This window comes from Camelus dromedarius, chromosome 9 (genome assembly GCF_036321535.1).
Source record: "Camelus dromedarius isolate mCamDro1 chromosome 9, mCamDro1.pat, whole genome shotgun sequence".
In the NCBI taxonomy this organism is placed as follows: Eukaryota; Metazoa; Chordata; class Mammalia; order Artiodactyla; family Camelidae; genus Camelus; species Camelus dromedarius.
In genome coordinates, this window is record NC_087444.1 from 73,385,313 (window position 1) to 73,406,771 (window position 21,459).

Genomic DNA, 21,459 nt, shown 5'->3' on the forward strand with positions numbered 1-21,459 from the left:
GGCATTTAATCTATCTTTTAAAAAGACATTCTTTACTTCTGGTCAATGAACCCTTTTCTTTCATGGTTAACGCAGATGTACAATGTATGTCTGATACCCCACGAACAGGCTGTTCTAGTTAGCATCCAATTCCAGTTAAATCACGTTTAAGCCAAAGTGACTTCCCCAGACCTCAATATGTGAACATTTCTTCCATCACTTACAAAAAAGACTTCATTTTTGTCATGAACAAGTGGATCTGGAATCATGGCAAACCTGGACAGGACAGGCAGGTAAGCGGTCAAAAGAAAAGAGGCGGTGGGGAGGGGCCCAAGAGGGAGCCTGAGGACCCTCTGTTAAGTGTGTTTCGGCCATTTTTCAGCGTAGAGGAAAGGCCCTTCCTTTCCTCGGAAAGTGGCTGTCATCTCCAGAGGGTACACAGAGCCCACAGGGAGGCGCGCTGCCCTGCAGAGATCAGCTTCCCGGGCTGGGAACCCGGCGGCGGGCGCGGGGTGGGGAGGGGGTAGGGGGCGGGGACAGTGCGAGCCGGAGGCTAGGAGGCTCTACCCGCGCTAGCAGGTCCGGCTGGCTCCAGGATCAGGAGTGTCTGGGGAGAAAGTTCTGCAGGAAATGCGAATCTGTTGGGGGTGGGGCCAGTCCCTGGGCTCCGGGAGGTTTCCCGGGGGCGGGCAAGGGTCCCGGTCTCGGGATCCCTTCCTGCTTGGCCCCTCCTCCTCCTCCTCCTCCTCCCCTTCCTTAAGCCGTCCATTTTGAGGAGAGGGGTCTGGAAGCAGGTACAGACTACCTGGGCTGGATGGAACTCTGTCTTGAATCCTCCCTGGCGGGGCAGGGCGTTATTTTTATTTCTTTATTTCAGTATTATTTTTGCAGTTCCATCCCTCCCGTCTGCTGCCCTGCAACCGTCTAGCACCGGAATGAGCACTTGGGACACGTCTAGGAGCCGGTGCTGGTGAAATGGTGAGTTTGCCCGGTTGCTGCACGAGTCCACGCGCAGGGCGGGACCGGGTCGTGTTCCGGGAAGCCGGCCTGCGAAAGCCGGATTCTCTCCACCCGGGAGGGGAGGGAAGCCGCCAGCGGCCCCCCGCGTTGAGACCCAAGGAGAAGGGGCTCTCTCATCCCCGGGCGGCGACTTCGCAGGACGCTCCCGTCCCTGGGCGCCGGCCAGGGGCTAGTCGCGTGCAACGCTGGCGGGCGTTGTGTTATTTGAATCTGCAGATGGGCTGAGGTCGGTTATGGTGACCGTGAGCTGCAAAATTCGGGGCCCAGTCAGATTGATAGGATGCTCATTGGGTTCTGTTCCCCTGGAGAAAAAGCTTCGGGGTTTGAGTTGGGCCCTCTGGGCACACTCTTTTTGTGAGTTGAGACCTCAGAGGGCGGTTGTAAAAGGACAGGTTGAAGGGAAATTGACAGGGGGATGGCGGGACAAACCCTGCGGTCGGAACAAGTTGCATGTTTATCATTCGCGTTCTCCAGTGAGGTCCGCTTAACAGGACGCTCCGGGCGCGGGTGAAGATGTGTTTCATCTGCCAGATATGGGCGTTTTCCTTCTACCGGCTTGCCTGAGCTGACCCGGAATTATGTGTTCTTTTTCTTTCCACCCCCGCCCCCACGCCATTCTCCCCAGATAACGTGCCTCAGATCACCAGGGACAAAACTGGGGCCCCGGTTGTATTGGCTTATTACTCTGGGGGAGGTGGACCCGAAAGGAACCTGACAAATAAAGGAAGGGATGGGGTCTTGATAGGATAAGGGTGGAGTTCAAGTTAAATCTAAATGAAGCCCTTCTTTAAAAGGCTCAGAGGGTAATAGCTCAGTGGTAGACTGCATGCCTAGGTTCAATCCCCAGTACCTCTGCTTAAAAAAAGACAAAGGGGAATGACATCTCGTCTTTGGGGGAGAGTATAGCTCAAGTGGTAGGGTGCATGCTTCTCTGTCAAAGTGACTTGGATCCCCCAGGCAAGAGTGGGAGTTCCTTTCCTATTGATATGATGTCAAATATCGAATAGCAACGTTTTTTAGCTTTCTTATTTTATTGAGATATAATTGATCTACAATATTGTATTAGTTTCAGGTGTACAAATAGTGATTCAAAATTTTGTATAAATTATACTTCATTTATAGTTGTTCTAAAATATTGGCTATACTGCCTGTGGTGTTCAGTATATCCTGTAGCTTATTTATTTTGAATAAATTTTGACAGTAGTTTGTACCTCTTAACCCTCTACCCCATCTCGCCCCTCCCCACTTCCCTCTCCACACTGGTAACCAGTAGCTTGGTCTCTGGATCTGTGACTCTGTTTCTGTTTTGTTATATTCATTCGTTTTATTTTTTAGGTTGCACATATAAGTGATAACATACAGTATTTGTCTTTGTCTGTCTGACTTATTTCACTTAGTATAATAGCCTCCAGGTCCACCCATGTTGCTGCAAATGACAAATTTTCATTCTTTTTTATGGCTGAGTGGTATTCCATTGTGTGTGTACGTCTTCTTTATCCATTCATCTGTTGATGGACATCTAGGTTGCTTCCATATCTTGGCTTCAAATAGCAACATTTTTGACCGTCTTCAATTTTTAGAAGATGAAGTTTCGCAATGAATAAGAAAACAGTAAGAAAGAAACAAACCAACAACGACAACAAAAAAACTTCCTTTGACTTTGCAACTGGCTTTCTTTGGACTTTGCTATCTCCATCTGATGAATGGCTAGGCTGATTTTACATCATTTCATAGTGTGAGGGCTGCCTGTAATTTCTAGCTTGCCCAAGCATTCAATAACTTTATAATTATTTGAGTGTTACATTTCTTTTTGTTTTGTGAAAACCTTGAGTAATGGGAACTCCAAAGTAGTGAATAGAATACAAGGGGAAGTTGGGACCCAAGATACATATTTGAATTTTTTTATACCAAAGTAATACTGCTGCATCTTTCTTATAAAATGGAATCACTGTATTTAAGAAGCTGTGGGAGGGAGGGTGTAGTTCAGTGATAGTGCGTGTGCTTAGCGTGCACGAGGTCCTGGGTTCAATTCCCAGTACCTCCACTAAAATAAATAAAACGATAAATCAATAAAGATAAATACTTCCCCTCTAGAAAATAAAACAAATATACAAACAAAAAAAAAGCTGTGGGAATACAGTTCCTACTGGAAGAACACCTGACTTCTGGCAACATCTTTGTGCTCCGAGAGACTTTTGAAATGTCGAGGCCATTAAATTTTTCAAATAGATGGAATTCCAATTTTAACTGGAAAATAAGACTTTATAGTAAAAAATCCAACCCATTGCATTGTAAGTTATTTGTCAACTGTATTTCGTTTAACCGTTTATTTTTTGAACATGTAGTAGATCAGTGTGTTTCAAAAATTGGAATGATTAGGCCAAACCTCGAACTCCTTCCTCCGTCCTGCCTTTGTTGACCCTGTTCCCAGCTCCTGGCCACCCAGAAGGAACCGCTTTTATAGGTATTTGCATACATCTTCAGGGTTCCTCATTTTCCCTCTGTTTCATAGAAATGAGCTACTTGTACAGCCTTCCACAGCTCTATAAGGGACAATTGTTACAGAGTTTTAAAGACTTGAGTGCCAAATATAACATGAGGGTCTTGTTTGGGAGACTGGCTGGGTATCTGCTTCTATAAAAGCATTACTGCTGGGACTTCGCAGTGTGATGCTGTCCGATTACATTTTTTAAGATGCCTCATGCTTTAGAGATTGCAATGCGAGTATTTAAGAATGAAATGCAAGAAGAAGAAAAAAAAAAGAAAAATACTATGATATCTGGAGTTTTGTTTACAATAACACAACAGGAGAAGAATACGCTTTTGTACCACTAAGCTTTGGTTTGTTTGCTTTGGGTGGGAAGGTAATTAGGTTTTTCTTTCTTTTTTTTTTAATGGACATACCAGGGATTAAACCCAGGACCTCATGCCTGCTAAGTGCGCGCTCTACCACTGAGCTATACCCACCCCCTCACTGTCTTGAATTTTCTCTTAGCCTTCCTCTTGGTTTTCCCTTTTTCTCCCCCAAATTACCTTTTAAGCACTTTCAGATCTGCAATGAAAAGAAGAAAATGAATACCCAAGTAACCACAACTATTCACAATTTTTAAAAATATTTTGCTTTATTTGCTGTTTGTATGTACCGTACGTTCTCATATGCTTACACGTCTTTGCCTTGTTTGCTGTGTGTTGATGAATACGTGCTCACCTGTGTTCACCTTCCAGATCCCTGCCTTGTTTGCCTCTGTGCGAACAGGTAGTAACATAAATTCGCAGGCACAGGGGTTGTTTTCTTGTGGTGGTGGTTTTGCTTTTGCTTTTGCTGAACCACTTGAGAGATGCTTTCTGATATCATGGCACGTGTCCCCTTCTACCTGGGCGAGTCTCCCCTAAAATCTGGCACTCCCACAATGCTCTTCTCACGCTCAGGATGCACGCAGCCCCCCGCAGGCTACGGCACTCTCTCCCTCTGTTGTTTAGCAACGCTGGACCCGTTCCCAACTTTGCTGCTGGTTACACAGAACTGCCATGGTCGTTCCTGTCCAGGTGACCTGGTTTTCCTGTGGAAGAGCTTTCTTTACAACCTGGCTGCTCAAACTGCCATCCAAAGTCCTGCAAAATGGGCATTGCTGGAAACATGTTAGAAATTTCTGCTCTCAGCCTCCTTCCAGACCTGGGGAATCCAGCTCTGCACTTGACAAGATCCCCAGGTGATTCCTGTGCTTGTCAGGCTTTGAAACGGCAGTTCCACAACATATATCTTGGAGCAGAATTATTGGGTAGTAGATTTGGTGATATTCAGATTTTCAGTATAAAATACATTTTTCACAAAATGATTATATATTAATTTACATCCAAATAAGTTTTATACATAAACTTTTATATGTAAAAAAATTATAAAATTATACATTATGCTAATGATTTATTATATTTTCTCATAAGTTACATACAGATATACTATATGAATATATAATATTAATTGTATAATTACTATGTTGATATAATTATAATGTAATATGACTATATAATTATTATTTATATATAAATTTTATATATAATACATCCTTTAATGTTTATGAAGATATAGTTAATATATAAATATACATACCAATCTCCCTCATAGCCTCTGACTTTGTATATAGATTGTATATGTTTATATGAATACTTAATGTGTATATATTTTTAGTTTCTATTCTGATGTCTCAAATTTTAAATTTTTTTTCAAAGTACAAATACAAAATGTAAAACTCACAATACAAAATGATCTAACTACCCAAAAGAATGCATCACTAGAAATCAGGGCATCCAGGACCCCAAATATCGTATCAGAAAAAAAGAAAGAAAATGATCATTCTTAACACCTGGTCAAAGTTTGAATTTCACCAGTTTCCACCAAAACTATTTCTTTCAGAGTTCAGTTTCTTTGAAGCAGGATGCAAACACATGCGTAGGTGATGCTTCTCCCTCAGATCTCATGGTGGAACGTGAACCCACTTCCCTGTGTTCAGGATATTGCGCGGCTGAAGTCACCGGGGTCTTGTGACTGCTCCCTTGTGCAGTTGAACATTAGACCTCCAGGAGTGATTGAAATCAGGGTGAACATTGTTGGGATGTTACACCTTAGGCAGTGTAAATATAATGGCTCTTGCCCCAGTGTGGGCAAAGCTAACGTCTACTGGTGGTTTTCCCACTTCTTAAAGTTGTTATTATCCAGCAAATAATGATCCAAGTGGTACACTTGTACCCTGCAGTATAACCCCGTCCCCTTCATATTTTTACCCCCGTGTCTTGGCATCCATTGTTTTTTTTTAATCAGTTACTTCATTTGGGTTGCGAAATGATGGTCTTCAAATGTGATCATTTCTTCTAAGTGTTTATTTGGAATTCTGTAAAGTTTTCCATCCTCAGCAAGGGCTACTCAGTTACTCCCAAGTACTGTTCCTACTGGAAAGACAGAGTGAAGACTTAATTCTCTCTCTTTATTAAACAAGTTTGAGAATAAGGACTAATGCTCCTTATGGTCTCCAGTGGTGAGAAAGGCTCTCTTTTCACCCCCTCTTTGGTTTTCCCTTTCTGGGTGCCATTATGAGTTTATGTATTTTTAGTATTCAGGGTATTCCAATCAGTTGCAATTTTGTGGTTCAGAATATCCTAAACTGAGCCGTTGGAAGACTCCTGCAGCTGGCCTCTGCATCCTCTTAACACAGCGTAGGATGGTTTCTCTGCCGACTAGCACCTCAGGATATCTCAGACACACATTTTGTATTTCCTGTTCCTGCATCAGCCACTCCTCTTTCCTTCCTGCTGATTAATTCTTGTAAGCATTTTCTCTGCACCTGTTTATGTGCAGAATAATAAGGAGAAATACGTGTGTGTGTTGTGTGTGTGTGTGTGTGCATTTTTGTGCTATTATTTGACCATAAATTCAACATTTTTTAAACTTTTTAAATTTTTTCTTTGAATCTTTCTTCTTAAATGAAAAATCTTGCTTCCTAAAATTATGGACATAATCCCTTTGCCTGATCCTGCATATAAAATATTTATAAGAAACAGTGTCAAATATTACTTGTTGCAGTAAAGCCACTTGGTATGAAATATGATTTCCTTTCTTTTTGAACAATAGACTGTTACATATAGTCTAGAGGTTGTAGACTCCTTCAAATGAACTTTTTACTCCAAGTGGCTAACCTGTCAGCTTGATATATGCATTTATTTCATTTTCCGAATGGCTTTCTGGGTTTTTTTGTTGTTGTTGTTTGATTTTATAAATAAGATTTATTTATTTTTTATTTTTATTTTTTAATGGAGGTACTGGGGATTGAACCCAGGACCTCTACCACTGAGCTATACCCTGACACCCCCTGGTTTTCTTACTTTTGAATAACTAAATGTTACATGGTTCCCCAATAAAATCTGTACAGCAAGGTTATATTTAAACAAGTCTACTTCAGTCTCTTCCCTCCACCCTATTCCTTATGTGGTTTGCAATACATGTTCTGTGCCCTTTTTTCTTTTCACTTAAAAACACAAAATATAACCTGGAGACCACATGATTTCACTTTATATGCATATGGAAAGGCTCTTCCTCATTCTTACCTGTGTAGTTCTTCATTTTGTGGCTACAGCATAGATTTTTATGCATCTTCCTTTATTGACTATTTGCGGGTGGTTTCCCATCTTTTGCTGTTATAAATAACCTTCAGTCAATAATTATGTAATTGCCAAGACAGGGAAGCAAATGAAATGTCCATCGACAGATGATTGGATAAAGAAGATGTGATATATACATACATTAGAATACTACTCAGCCATAAAAAAGAATGAAATAATGCCATTTGCAGCAACATGGATGGACCTAGAGATGATCATACTAAGTGAAGGAGATCAGGCAGAGAAAGACAAATCTCATATGATATCACTTATATGTGGAATCAAACAATGACACAAATGAACTTATTTACAAAACAGAAACAGACTCACGGACACAGAAAACAAATTTATGGTTACCAAATGGGAAGAGGGGGAGGGCTAGATTAGAAGTTGGAGATTAGCAGATACAAACTACTATATATGAAATAAACAACAAGGTCCTACTGTATAGCACAGGGAACCATATTCAATAACTTGTAATAACTTATAACAAAAAAGAATATATATATATATGTATAACTGAATCACTATGCTGTACACCTGAAACTAACACAACATCGTAAATCAACTCTACTTCAATAAAGATTTTTTTTTAACTCTGCAAGAAAATAATAAATAAATAAAATAAATAAGTGCATACATCATTCGGCTTTTTGGCCAGGGTAGTTTAGGACTATAATCCCATGAGTGCAAATGCTGGCTCAAGGGGTGAATGCATATAAAATTTTGGTAAATTGTGCCAAATTTAGCTTCAAACTAGAGGTGGGACAACTTTATAGACAAGTTGACCTCATCATTTAACTAGTTTACATCTTCAAAGGCTCTATTTCCAAATCAGGTCACAGGTACAGGTGCTGGCCGGGGTGGGCTGGAGGGGGCGGTTTGAGGCGGGGATTTCAACATACCTTTGGGAGGAGACACAACTCAACTCATAACAATACCCAACTGATGTTTAGGACTCGGTGACCTTCGAAGACGTGGCTGTGAACTTCACCAAGGAGGAGTGGACCCTGCTAGACCCCGCCCAGAGGAAACTCTACAGAGACGTGATACTGGAGAACTGTAGGAACCTGGCCTGCGTGGGTAAGGATGCCCATCCTGCACTTGGTCCCGGATGGGACTCGTGTGAGTCAGGCACCTCCTGTGGTGCAGGGACCAGCTGGGAATCCGGCCGGGCATTTTCAATTCCCGACACACGACGGCTGCCTTCAAGTGGCGACCATAGCATTTTTCCCACGAAACTGGAAATCTGTCCTTTGCATTAAATTTTGATTCTCTTCATGATTAGTAGCCTCTGGAGGATCCTTAGGTGGGTGAACATGGAACTCGGAGTTTTAGTGCATTCGTGAGAAAGTCACTTGCTTAGCTTCAGAACGCCTGCAAACCAAAGGGCGCGCCCATCGTTCCCCCACGTCTCCTGCTCTCCCATCTTCCAGTCACTGGGATCGCAGTTAGGCCAACCCCATCCAATCTTCTATTTGGAGCAAGAAGTGGATCTGGGAATAGAGCAGGGGAAAATCACCCCGGGGAACCAGGCAGATATGAATCCTTATGAGGAAGGATTTTACAACGTGGAAATTTTGATTGAGAATCCATTTTAGGGTGAAGGACGGTACAGCTCAGTGGTAGAGCACGTGCTTAGCATGCACAAGGTCTTGGGTTCGGTCCCCATTACCTGCATTAAAAAAAATAAGTTTTTAAAAAACTTCCCCCACTAAATAAATGTTTTTTAAAAAGAAAATTTTTTAAAACTCAGTTTCACCCACTGTGGAAAACAGCTTAACAGGTCCTCAAAAAGCTGAACATAGACTCATCACACGAGCCAGCAATTCCACTCCTTGGTATATACCCAAAGGAATTGAAAACAGGTGTTCATACACTTCAATTAAAAAATAAGAATTAAAGAAAGAAAGAAAAGAGGTGTTCAGACAGTTACGTGCACATATGTAAATAGCGCTATTTACAGTAGCCAGAAGGTGGAAACAAACCCAGTGTCCATCAACAGATGAATGGAGAAACGAAATATGCTCTATTCACACAATGGAATATTGTTCACCATAAAAAGGAATGACGTTCTGATCCCTCACTACAACGTGGATGCACCTTGAAAGTAATATGTTAAGCGAAAGAAGAAAAACAGGAAAAGCCACATATTGTAGGATTTCATTTACATGAAATGTCCAGAAATAGGTAAATCCCTAGAAACAGAAAGTCAATCAGTAGTTGCTAGGGGCTGGAGGGAGGGGAGAAATGGGGAGTGACTGTTTAATAGGTACCAGGTTTCCTTTTAGGGGTGGGAGGTGAGGAGGAATGTCCAGAAACTAAATGGAGGTGATGGTTTTACAACTTGGTACCAAATGTCACTGAACTGTACACTTCTTGTGGGGGGAGGGGGTAATTAGGTTTGTTTATTTATTTATTGTAATAGGTACTGGGGATTGACCCCAGGACCTCATGCATGCTAAGCACACACTCTTATCACTGAGCTCTACCCTCCCCCCTTGAATTGTATATTTTAAACTGGTTAATTTGATGTTAAATGAATTTCATCTCCATAAAAAAAAATTGTTTCATCTGAAAACCAAGGCTCATCTATGTATGAGATTCTCCAGTTATGTATAGTTTTTTTTGTTTTGGTTTTTTTTTTTTTTTTTTTACTTTCAGCCTCTCAAATCTTTCTCTTTTTTTTTTCCCAGAAAAAGACCTGTCCCCCTCTGCCTTAGTCATTCAGGCTGATATGACAGAATATCACACCCTGGGTGGCTGAGACAAGATACATTTATTTCTCCCATCCTGGAGGCGGGGAAGTTCAAGATCAAGGTGCTGGCAGATTCCATTGCTGATGAGGTCCCTCTTCCTGGCTTGCAGACAGCGACCTTCTCACTGTGTCCTCACAAGGCAGAGAGAGAGAGAGAGAGAGCACCCTGGTGTCTCTTCCTCTCCTTAAAAGGACACTAGTCCCATTGTGGGGTCTCATTCCACCCTCATGACCTCGCCTAAACCTAATTACTTCCTGATGGCCCCACTTGCAAATACCATCACGTTGTGGAGTGGGGGCTTCAACATATGAATTTGGGGAGGGGGAGGACATAAAGTCAGTCCATGACAGACTCTCGGTCCAAGTCTGTCACACTTAGCATTCCTGATCATACCATCAGTCTCTGAAGAACCATTTCTCAGCGACTTGCTGAGTGTGTTGAACCACTGTACTGAGCGTAGCCAAACTCCTGCTACAGCCCAAGTCCAGTGTCGCTCTCTGCTTCTCTGCTGGCTTCTTGCTTTCTTCCTTTTCACATTTTCCTCACAGGCATTGAGGGAACATTTGAAAAGAGATCCACACCACCATTTGCTTGTTTGGTCATCTCCAACCCACCTTTACTTTTCTTTTTTTTAAATGCATTTTTTTAATTGAAGTGTAGTTGATTTACAATGTTAGTTTCAGGTGTTCAGCAAAGTGATTCAGTTATTCATATATATGCATATTCTTTTAGATTCTTTTCCATTATATATTATTACAAGAAATTGCATATAGTTCCCTGTGCTATACAGTAGGACCTTGTTGTTTATCTATTTTATATATAGTAACGTGTGTCTGTTAATCCCCAACCCCTAATTTATCCCTCCCTGCCCTTTCCCCTTTGGTAACCAATTTGTTTTCTATGTCCATGTGTCTGTTTTGGGGTAAATAGAATTTGTATCTTTTTTTTTTAAGAGTCCACATATAAGTGATATTATATATTTGTCTTTCACTGTCTAACTTTACTTAGTATGATCATCTCTAGGTCCATCCATGTTGCTGCAAATGGCATTATTTCATTCTTTTTTATGTCTGAGTAGTATTCCATTGTATGTGTGTATATGTCTGTCTGTGTGTGTGTGTGTGTATCACATCTTTATCCAGTCGTCTGTCATTGGACATTTAGTTTCTTTCCATGTCTTGGCTACTGTAAATAGTGATGCTGTGAACATTGGGGTGCATGTATCTTTTCAAATTATAGTTTTCTCCAGACATATGCCCAGGAGTGGAATTGCTCAACCCGCCTTTACTTTCAACAAAGAGCTAACATTTTGTGCCACTTTATTTTAGATTGGGCAACTCGACAGAAAACCAAAGACTCAATCCTTCAGCAGGACAGCCTTGCTAAAAAGACCTTTCATGAAGTGAACAGAGCGTGTCTGGCCAGCAGCAGTTCCCAGATCTCCGAGTTAGGAGGAGACTGGAAGTACCACCCAGTAGAGGAGCCGCGGGAGCAGAGGGGGCAAAAGCTGAAGCAAGTTGCAGCCTCCCACGGGAAAGGTGAGTCCCCAGGTGGAGTCTGTGAAACAAGGGACAGCTCTGAATCTGGCCCAAAGCTTATACCTTCACAGGAAGAGTCCACAAGAAAACGGACCCCCACGCATGACTCCAATATTTTGAAACAAATTCTTGTCTTAAATCAAAAAATCTATGAAAACAATGAATATGACGGAGTCTTGTGGCAAAACATCCCATTGGTTCCACGTGCAAGAACTCAGACGGAGCTGGGGTCAAACAGACAGATCGACAATCAGAACGGTGTACTTCGTTTGCGTAATGAAATGCATACGGGGGTTAGCGTTCATGAATTCATTCCACGTGGAAAAAAAGCCTTAGGTGAAGACACTTCCCTCGGGACACACATGACTCACAAGAAAGAGAAAAGTCATGACTCTCATCAGGATGAAAACAGCTTCCAAAATAACTCCCTCTGGGCTGTGCAGGTGCAACCCTGCATGGCAGAGACAAATAATGAGAATAGTCAAAGGGGAAAACCATTTGCCCGTGTTCCAAGTTCTGATTCACACAGGAGAACTTCGATGGGAGGGAAAAGCTATAAATGTGGCGATTGTGGGAAAGCCTTTGTGTATCAGGCATCCCTGAAGAGACACATGGAAATTCACACCGGAGAGAAGCCCTATGAATGTAAGGACTGTGGGAAAGCCTTCAGGTATTTCTTACACCTTAATAAACACTTAAGAAATCACATCATGAAGACCTTTGAATGTAAGGAATGTGGGAAGACCTTCAATAAGTCCTCAAACCTTAATGAACATACGAGGATTCACACTGGGGAGAAACCCTACGTATGTGAGGAATGTGGAAAAGCCTTCATTAAGTCCACAAGGCTTAATGAACACATAAGGATTCACACTGGAGAGAAACCCTACAAATGTGTGGAATGTGGAGAAGGGTACATTAGTTCTTCAAGACTTAAAAACCACCTGAAGACTCACAGTGGAGAGAGGCCCTGTGGATGATAAGGATGTGGGGAAACCTTCATTAATTTTCTCAGAAATACTGGCATAAGGAAGACATCTTGGAAGGGAGCTCAGTGAGATCACAAACATGGAAAAGTCTTCCCTGAACTCTTGGATGCTACAGAAATGGAAGGATTCACCTGTTTTAAATTCAAAGAAACCCTGTGAAAAGAAGGTCTGTGGAATGTTTTTCATCGACATTCATCTTTAGTAGACGCCTGCCTTCACCCTGGAGAGAAACCCCATGGATCTAAGGAATATGGAAAAGCTTTCAGTGTTGTCGCAACCTTACAGTCTCTATAAGCACTCACACTGCAGAGACCTCTCTGGGGAGTAAGCCATGTAGGGAAAGCCTCCTTAACGTTAAACACTCATCCCTTAACATCACTCATGAGACCACACCCCGGACAGAGACCCTCATCATGGCAGATGTGAGAAAGCTTTTAGTTCTCTCTTCACTCACAGGGCACAAGTAGGAGAGAAACGTGGTAAATGTTACAACTGCTGTCATTCTCACTGTCTTAGCCTTCGGTCGGAACTGAACTTCATTCTTTTCCATTTTTTCTTTCCTAATAAAATCCTGTGAGGTAATGACTACCCTTCTGTGGACCCTTTCAGCTCTGCCGTGTGAATTTTGATGCACAAGAGCTTCATTACAATTTGCTTACATATCACCTCACCCACACGAAGCCCTGTTTGAGCTGCATTTAATTTAGACTCGGGTTTACGAAGCTCCGTGGCACCACTACTGCCAATTTGTTGTTATGGGTCATGATTCGACTACATAATGGTCAGGGTGTGTGATCTTTATGATACTGATTGAGGAACTTGTCCCGACTTTGATTTTGGTCTCATGTGAAGATTCTGTCATTGGCCATATCCATTCTTATCTTCTTTACTAAGGGAACATAGATTTGTTTTTGTTTTTGTTTGGGGGTGGTTCCTTTTTGGGGGGTAATTAGGTTTATTTATTTATTTTAACTGAGGTACTGGCGATTGAACCCAGGACCTTGTGCATGCTGAGCACACGCTCTGCTACTGAGCTCTACCCTCCCCCCTGAACTGTACTCACCCCCCTCCTTGTGGTCCCACTGTTTATGTTTTTAAATGCATTTCTCGGGCTTTATAACTGATGGTGAGCAGAGCTTATAGCCCTGGCCAATGAGGAGGGCAGAATTCACTAGTTTGGATTCCTACAGAGCTGTTGGAAAGGTCAGTGTGTCCTTTACGCTTTTTCTCTTAATCACGTTCCCTTTTCTCTCTTTCCTTGTTTCTTTCTGGAAATTGGGTGATATCCCCTGAGTTAGCACAAACAACTCCAGGATCTTTGGAATGAAGGTCATGGTCCCAGTAACACTACCCTCAAATAAAAGATTTCTCAGTCTCCAATGGCCTATTTTGCGATGTCCATGGCTGTAACTGACTGTATTTCTAGATTTATTATATGAAGTAAACCCCTAATTTTGTTAAGAAGCATTTTATAACTCAGAGTTAACTGTGAAACAATAAACTTAGTGTGTGCCCAGCTTTTTGTAATTTCTTCTGTGTATTTCAAAATACTATACATTCTTTGGTGGTGGGTGGGCTCAGAGTTCAGTATTTGGATGGTCAATCTTAAGAGTGTTTTGCAATCTCTTACAAATAAAATTTTTTACTCACTGAACAAGTTTATAATAAAATAACCCATTCTAAAAGTTGATTATCAAAATCATCTAGTTTTGTCAATTCTTGTTTAATGTATTTGGAGACAATGTTATTAGTTGCATAGGAGTTTGGGCATTTCCTTTATCAAAGGTATCTATGTTTTAACCATCTTTTCTACTAACAGTAATTTTTTGTTCATTTATGTAATAAAGGTGAAAGTTTATGTGCCTCTTACTATGAGCATGTACTTACATATATCACCTTATTACTTACCACCATTCCACAGATGAACACTTTTAGCATCTTTTTTTATAAATGAGGAGACTAACACTTAGAAATAAGGAAAATTGTTAATGTTAAATGGCTTCTTTTGAGTTTCAAAGCAATGAATTGTCAAGTTCAGTATTCACTACATATGTTAGTTTCCTTTTGCTGCTATAACAAAATATCATAAACATACTGGCTTCAAACAGCACAAAATTATCTTACATTTCTGGTAGTCAGAAGTCCAAAATGGGTCTCATTGGGCTAAAACTAAGGTGTCCACGGGGCTATGTTTTCTGGAGCTTCTAGAGGAAAATCCATGTTCTTGCCTTTTCTAGCTTCTTGAGGCTGCTGGCATTCCTCGGTTTGTGGCCCCTTCCTTCATCTTCAAAACCAGCAACAGTGGTTGAGTCCTCAAATCACATCCCTCTGATAGTCCCCCTCCTGTTAAGAGTCCTTCCTCTTCCATTTATAAGGACTCTTGTGATTACATTGGCCCCATTTTGGTAATCCAGAATCATCCTCCCTCTCAAGATCAGCTGATTAGCAACCTTAATTCCTCCTGCAGCCTTAATTCCCTTTTGCCATGTAGGGTAACATATTCACAGGTTCAAGAGCTTAGAGGGTGGACATCTTTGGGGGCCATTCTCCCATCCAGTACATACATGAAAGATCAAACTTAGTAACTGACCAAAATAAAAGCTTTAACACTAAGTTATTTAGGCTTTCAAGACTGCTACTATTAATTGGATGCATTTTCCTGAGCATCTCCTTTGGCTGTGAGCTGTGATAGACTCTGGAGCTAGATCAGGTCAGCAAATTTTTCTCTAAAGAGCCAAAGAGTATTTTAGGCTTTGCCAGCCCTATAGTCGCTTGTGTCCACTGCTCCACTCCGCCATTACAAGCCAAAGCAGCCACAGACAACGTGTAAGCAAGTGAATGTGGCTGAGTTCCAGTGCAATCTATTTACAATGAGATTTGAATTTCATATAATTTTCACATATCATGAGATATTCTTCTTTTGATTATTTTTTCCCAGCCATTTAAAAATGTAAAACCATCCTTAGCTCCTAGGCCAGGCCTGATTTGGCCCAGAGGCCAGAATTTGCTGACCCCTGGCCTCAAGGAAAGAACAAAACAAGCCTTTAACTCCTAGCATCTGCATTCTTGTGGAGAAGACAAAAATATATAGAAGTATGGCTCTCTCTATCCTGATTTTTTCCTTTTTTCTTCTCAATTTTTAAAAAATTAGAAAATATGGAGTACAAAATTTACAAATATTAACTAGTATATATAAAAATAGATTTAAAAAAACAACTTTCTTCTGTATAGGACAGAGAACTATAGTTAATATCTTGTAGTAACCTATAATGAAAAAAACATGAAAAGGAATATATGTATGTATATGAATGAAACATGCTGTACACCAGAAATTGACATGTTGTAACTGACTATATGTCAATTAAAAAAAAAAAGAAAGAAAAAATATGGCTACCTAAAATTATGTGAAAAGGTACATATACAGTTAAAAGTAAAGTGATTCCTCACATACCCACCAACCCCCAAGAGGAAAACACTATCTTACAGTTTAGATAATTCATTTCCTTGCTCTTTTTTTTTTTTTTTTTTTTTTTGCATATATAGTTGAGTTTTACCCAGGTGGACTTTAGTAGCAAAAAACCATGTAGCAAGTAAAGCACTCTATAATACTTTCCAGAAAAAACTTCCACTTTAGACTTGAGATATTCAATATATATGTCATCCAGGCACCTGGTCTCACATTTTCTTTTTTCATTATTGAGGTATAGTTGACTTATAATATTATATTAGCTTCAGGTGTACAACATAATGATTCGATATTGTTACAGATTATACTCAATTTAAAGTTATAAAAGATCAGCTATATTCCCTGGGCTGGACAATATATCCCATAGCTTATTTATTTTATACATAGTAGTTTGGACTTCTTAATCCCCTTCCTCTACCTTGCCCCTTCCCTCTTCCATCTCCCTACTGGTAACCACTAGTTAGTTCTCTATATCCATGAGTCTGTTTCTCTTTTGTTTTGTTCATTCATTTGTTTTACTTTAGATTCCACCTATAAGTGATAACATACAGTAGTTGTTTTTCTTTGTCTGACTTATTTTACTAAGCGTAGTACCCTCCGGGTCCACCCATGATGTTGCAAATGGCAAATATTAATTCTTTTTTATGACTATTGTATATAAATGCCACATCTCTATCTATTCATCTATTGATGGACATTTATGTTGCTTTCTTTTGCTCATTTTTACATTTACCACCTAAATCCCTAAGTATCATGTTTTCTGTTTTTTGCTGATTTGTATACTATGTCTGATGGCATCCCATTGAATATTTCTTTGTGTCTTGCTTCTTTCAGAGAAAGAAAGATTAACCCAAGTGCATTGCAGGTAACATTTGATCTTTCATTTTCACTGCCCTGTAGGTTATTTTTCAGTTAAATTCATTTTAGAGACACTTGTGATATTTCTCATTGTAAATAATACAAACATTGCTGCTGAAACTGATTTTGCAAAGGTGGGTATGTGTAAAAGTCACAATTAAGGTGGAATGGCTGGGTTGGAGGATCTGCATATGTTCAGTACAAAAATATTTCAGACAAAATAAGATTGCATGATTCCATCTATATGGAATTTCCAGAAAAAGCAAATCTTTAGAGACAGAAAACTGATCAGTGTTTGTATGGAGTTGGAGGTGGGACAGGAAATTGACTGCAAGCTGGCAAGATGGAACTTTGGGGGATCATGGGAATGATCTAAAACTGGAATATAGTGATGATTGCACAACTCTGTAAATCTGTGAAAAATCATTGAATTGTACACTGCCGATGGGTGGATTTTACTGTCTGTAAGTCGCACTTTAATGAATCTGTGGAGGAAGAAATGAGGCAAGGAGAGAAATATATATATAAATTTAAATATATAAATAAATATATATATATCACAGGTTCTTTTGGGAGCCTGCAGCTGTGTGGCACCCAAAAGCTCTGCTAAGTTCAGCTTCTGGCGTTTGGGGAAGACCTGGGACCAAGAGACCCACCCTGTGGGTGAGAAGACTCTCCAGCTTGGCCCTTTCGCCCTCGGCCCCGCAGACTGCGTTTCCCAGATGCACTGCTTTGTCCTAGAATCTGGGTGCGTTCAGGCTCCTCCTCACTAGCCCCAGACCATGCAGGGGAAACTGGGTCCACTCGCAACTCGAGGGAGCGCTGTGCAGAGGAAAAGGACCCTGGCTGGGAGTGAGAACCCCTGGACTCAAATGTGGGGGTGGAAAATGTGACTTTGGGGGTTCCCTCCTCCACCCCATGCCCTGATCTCAGTTCCTGCATCTGTAAAATGCGAATTTTAAACACTTGGTTTAACAAACTTATCAGGCCTTTTTTATTTACAAATCTTAACTCATTTAATGCTCACGACAACCCTATGAAGTGGGTGATATTTGTCTCATTTTATAGCAGGGGAAACAGGCACAGAGAAGCTAAGCAAGCTGCCTGAGCTCACACAGCCGGCAGGACTCGCCCAGCGTTGTCTCGAAGCAGACTAGGTGAGGAGGACTCTTTGTACTGGCTGGGTCGTGAATTTGGCATCTTGTCTGTCCTCCCCCTCCGGGATGTGAGCTCAGGGAGGGAGGACTTCGTCCTGCGAACAGAGGCTTTTAATAAATATTGTGGAATGAAGGGGATGCCTGGATATCTGAAGATGGCCACATCCCTCTTGACTGCCTGAGCCCTCCTGCTGCGCTCTGCTAAGGGAGCTCTATTCCTGGTCAGGGCTTATAGTTCCAGTAAACTGGATCCTCGGGGCGAGAGGGAACCCGAAGGAAATCCCGGGCTTGCGCCTTCCGAGTAGAAGAGAGAGAACCCACTTACGGCGGGGCACTGGCGCCACCTGGCGGCGGAGTCCTGCTGAGACCGAGCCACCGGGAGACCGGGAACGTTTGCTTTGTCAGGCGAAGTGGAATCTGCATCAGAAAGGGAGTTGATATCGGGTGTATTAATGGACAGTTGTCTGAATCACTGCTGTCTACCAGTGGCTTCCAAACTTTTCTGACCATGATGCACAGCAAGAAATCATTTCACATCCACATATTTTCACAAAATACCACCCTGTACTGCATGATGTTTTTTATTCTACTCTATTCCTGTTTTTAAGTGTTGGAGTCCCTTAAATTGACTTCCTGACTCTCTAATGAATCTTCGCTGATACTCTAGGATAGTGTTTTCCAGTGTCCTAGAGTATGCCCTTTTATTTTTTCAGCTGACACAGATTACGATGGAGAAAAAGTTAGCACCAGACCACACCCCCAGTGATGCTTCTCTACCACGTTGTGCAGCCTCCAGGATTTTCCCCCAGCTCTGACTTCAAGATGAACTGGGCTCAGAGAGGTGAAGGCACTTGTCCAAAGCCACACAGGTTGTATGTGATAGTCCCAATTTCTGCCTCACTCTTGAAGGAGAAAAATCACTAAATGCTCCAAATTGCATTGCTATTGAGTACAATTTCATTTAGTCCTTTCTCCATTTTGCCAGTAAGATTAAGCTACACTGGTCTGCTGTTTTCTTATATTGTTTAATGTAAATTACATTCTCAAGCTCAGGCTTGAAAATGCAAGTCTTCCTATGTAACAAAATGAACCTGAGATGGCCATAAAGAGTCTGTGCTGAGGTGACAATCAGTTGCACTGCCAGCATTATTACCAAAAACTGGCAGCACCATTCACCACCACCATCACCATTATCATCACCATCATCACCACCATCATCACTTACCACCATCATCACCACCACCATCATCACTACCATCACCATCATCACCACCACCATCATCATCATCACTATCATCACCACATCCCCTTCTCTGTCACCATCAGCATCACCATCATGACCATCATCACCAATGTCACCAAAGTCACCACTTTATCACCACCACCATCCCCACTATGGCCATCACTGACATCACAACCATCACCATCACCATCACCACCACCATCACCGCCACCCTCACCACAACAATCACCCCCACCTCAAAGCAGGTATCAGGGGACCACTCTTTGTCTCCTAGCTACAGCCTTGGTCCAGCAAGCCTGCGTTCTCCATCCCTCTCTCCATCCTGGGCCATAGGGATGTGATGACATAACATCAAGGGAAGTGCTGTCCTGCTTGGGAACCAAGAGGATTCTGGGTCTGATTGTCCAACTTCTCTTTAAGTGGCCTCAGATGTCTTCTGGGCTTGCTGGCACAGGATGGACCATCTATAAATGGTGAGCCCAGCCCCCGGACCAGGGGATAGCAGAGGAGGGTCCTGGACCCTGGGGGTGGCTGAGAGTTGAGGTGAGGCTGAATGCCTCCTGTCACGGGGGTCTGTGAAACCACTTTGGGGGAGAAAGGCTTGGATTCTCTCAGCCTATTTTCCTGTCTTAGGAGAGAAAGAGGAGGATATCACTCAGAGATGGCAAAGTTTTTTATGGAATCTCCACACTGTTTTCCGTAGTGGCTGCACCAATTTACATTCTCACCAACAGTGTAGGAGGGGTCGCTTTTCTTCACGCCCTCTCCAGCATTTATCGTTTGTGGACTTTTGAATGATGGCCATTCTGGCTGGTGTGAGGTGATACCTCATTGTAGTTTTGATTTGTATTTCTCTAATAATTAGTGATACTGAGCATCTTTTCATGTGCCTATTGGCCATCTGGATGTCTTCTTTGGAGAAATGTCATAGAGCCTTCTTTTTAATCAGGATTCCTTACTGGTACCAAACAGGTTGCTCTTCCTGTTCTTTTTCTTGTTAAAGGTTTAAAATTGTTGAGACCCTAAGCTTTGCACATTGGAAACTGAGCCTTGTGCTGTTAAAATGTTAAGGCAATTTCAATGTTTAAAAGGTCTGGAAGTTCTTCCAAAGTTCAAGGCCGCTTCGTTTCAGTCAGCAGCGGGAGTCTTCTGGAGGAAGTTACAGGAGGGTGGGGTCTAGGGAGGGATGATTACTGGGGACGAGGCACCGGAGGAGGGGCAGGCCCCGAGTGCTGGGCAGCACAGGCCAGCTCACAAGGACTGATCTGAGCATTGGGATCAATTCCACATTAGGTTCACAGGGGTGGGTTGAAATCAGTCATGCTGGGAGACAGTATTTACACAACAGAAGTGGGCAAACACTACAAGTCAAGGGTTGTTTGTTTTTCCTGAAGAGCGGGTTGTTAAACAGGAAAGGCCTCACCAGACTGTAGGGTCAGATGAAGCCAGAGGAAGCCTGGACCATCTGAATAGGGAGAAACATGCCCTTAATTTTCATCTTCATCCTCGTCATTCTCATAACCACAGGGACTTTTGAGCACTGACTACAGGCCAGATATTGGTCTACGGCTTTGCATGTATCAATTCATTTTATCCTCACAAAAAGCCGTTTTGAGGTAGGTACTGTCGTCAACCCATTTTAAAGGAAACGAGGCCAAGAGTATTATCTTCTTGTATTGGGAAGGTGGATGATGGGTTATCTGTTTGGGTTGGGTTGGATTCCATTTTGACAGGGCCTCAGACATGACTCAATGACAAGGAGGCGTCATCCATGGTGTTAATCCCTCTTCAACCAAACCCACCCCCAGGAAAGGGACAGACTCTGCTTTATCTCTGGGACTCTCTGGCAGGCATTAGGACCATCCAGAAACATCCTTCTCTTCTTCTAAACACACAGGAAGATCGCACTTCTCATCCTCCTTTGAAGTCAGGGAAGGTCAAGTAACTTGCTTCATTCAAAAATGTGAGTGGAAGCAGTATGTATCGTATGCAGGTAGAAGCTTTAAGAGTCATTGCAGCTTTGCCATTTTCTCTCTGAGCACCACAGGGACTGGTGACATTCCAGATAGATGCTGTTCCATCAGCACGGGTCACAAGGATGATGTGAAACAGAGCTCTTAGCTGACCCACAATGGACTAGTAACACCTAGGAGGAATAAACCTTTGTTGCATTAGGTCGCTGAGATTCTGGGGTTGCTTGTTACTGCAACATAACTCAGCCTGTTCTGACTGATACAGTTCCCAGTTTCAGTAGAGCCTAAAACATGGAAGTCTCCAAAATAAGAGTGAACTAATGAATG

The 21,459-nt window shown here is 42.0% G+C and overlaps 1 protein-coding gene across 1 annotated transcript; it reads left to right on the forward strand.

Moving 5' to 3' along the window:
• The first annotated feature begins 536 nt into the window (after window positions 1–536).
• Window positions 537–13,951, forward strand: ZNF114 (zinc finger protein 114). The gene is made up of 4 exons (XM_064489469.1): window positions 537–773; window positions 857–957; window positions 8,106–8,232; window positions 11,237–13,951. Exons 2-4 carry the CDS (start codon window positions 955–957, stop codon window positions 12,424–12,426), a joined length of 1,320 nt encoding a protein of 439 aa, XP_064345539.1. The 5' UTR covers window positions 537–773; window positions 857–954; the 3' UTR covers window positions 12,427–13,951.
• The last annotated feature ends 7,508 nt before the right edge of the window (window positions 13,952–21,459 follow it).